General features: G+C 62.8%; 1 protein-coding gene across 1 annotated transcript in view; it reads right to left on the bottom strand.

Annotated features, from left to right (window-relative positions):
* Positions 1-333: 333 nt before the first annotated feature.
* LOC104522828 (heat shock protein beta-7-like) overlaps positions 334-393 on the bottom strand; it is a 932-nt gene continuing 872 nt past the window's right edge. The window contains 1 exon segment of the mRNA XM_010165225.2: positions 334-393. This exon segment is cut by the window's right edge and continues 13 nt beyond it. Within this exon segment, the coding sequence (XP_010163527.2) occupies positions 334-393 (60 nt within the window).

Raw genomic sequence — 393 nt, 5'->3', positions numbered from 1 at the left:
CACAGGCACCCCAATGTCCCTGCTTGGGGTGGCATGTGGGGCAGAGGGCCACCAGGTTGGGTGCCCACGGGGACACGGGCGGGCACTGCCCCCCCTCCCCAGCACATCATGGGTGGGAAGGGGGGATCTTGCTGCCTCTCCTATATGTGCCCCACCCCCGTGTAAATACAGAGATTTTTATATTAATTTAATAAAAGAACTTTATAAACAGAGCCAGAGTGCCAAGGGGCCAGAACTGGGGGGGGCACAGCCAGTGGGCACCGGCCGAGCCTCACCCTGGCACCAGGGCTGGCATCACTCGCGGTGAGAAGCCTTTCGTTACCCAGTGCCGGTTCACAGCATGGCCTCGCTGCGGTACAGCGGCTGCGGGGGCTCCCCGAGGGCGCGGGCAGC

Source organism: Antrostomus carolinensis, unplaced genomic scaffold, assembly GCF_000700745.2.
Source record: "Antrostomus carolinensis isolate BGI_N321 unplaced genomic scaffold, ASM70074v2 scaffold48923, whole genome shotgun sequence".
NCBI lineage: Eukaryota > Metazoa > Chordata > Aves > Caprimulgiformes > Caprimulgidae > Antrostomus > Antrostomus carolinensis.
Note: the sequence above shows the minus strand (reverse complement) of the source record. Positions and strands in the feature narration are given on the sequence as shown.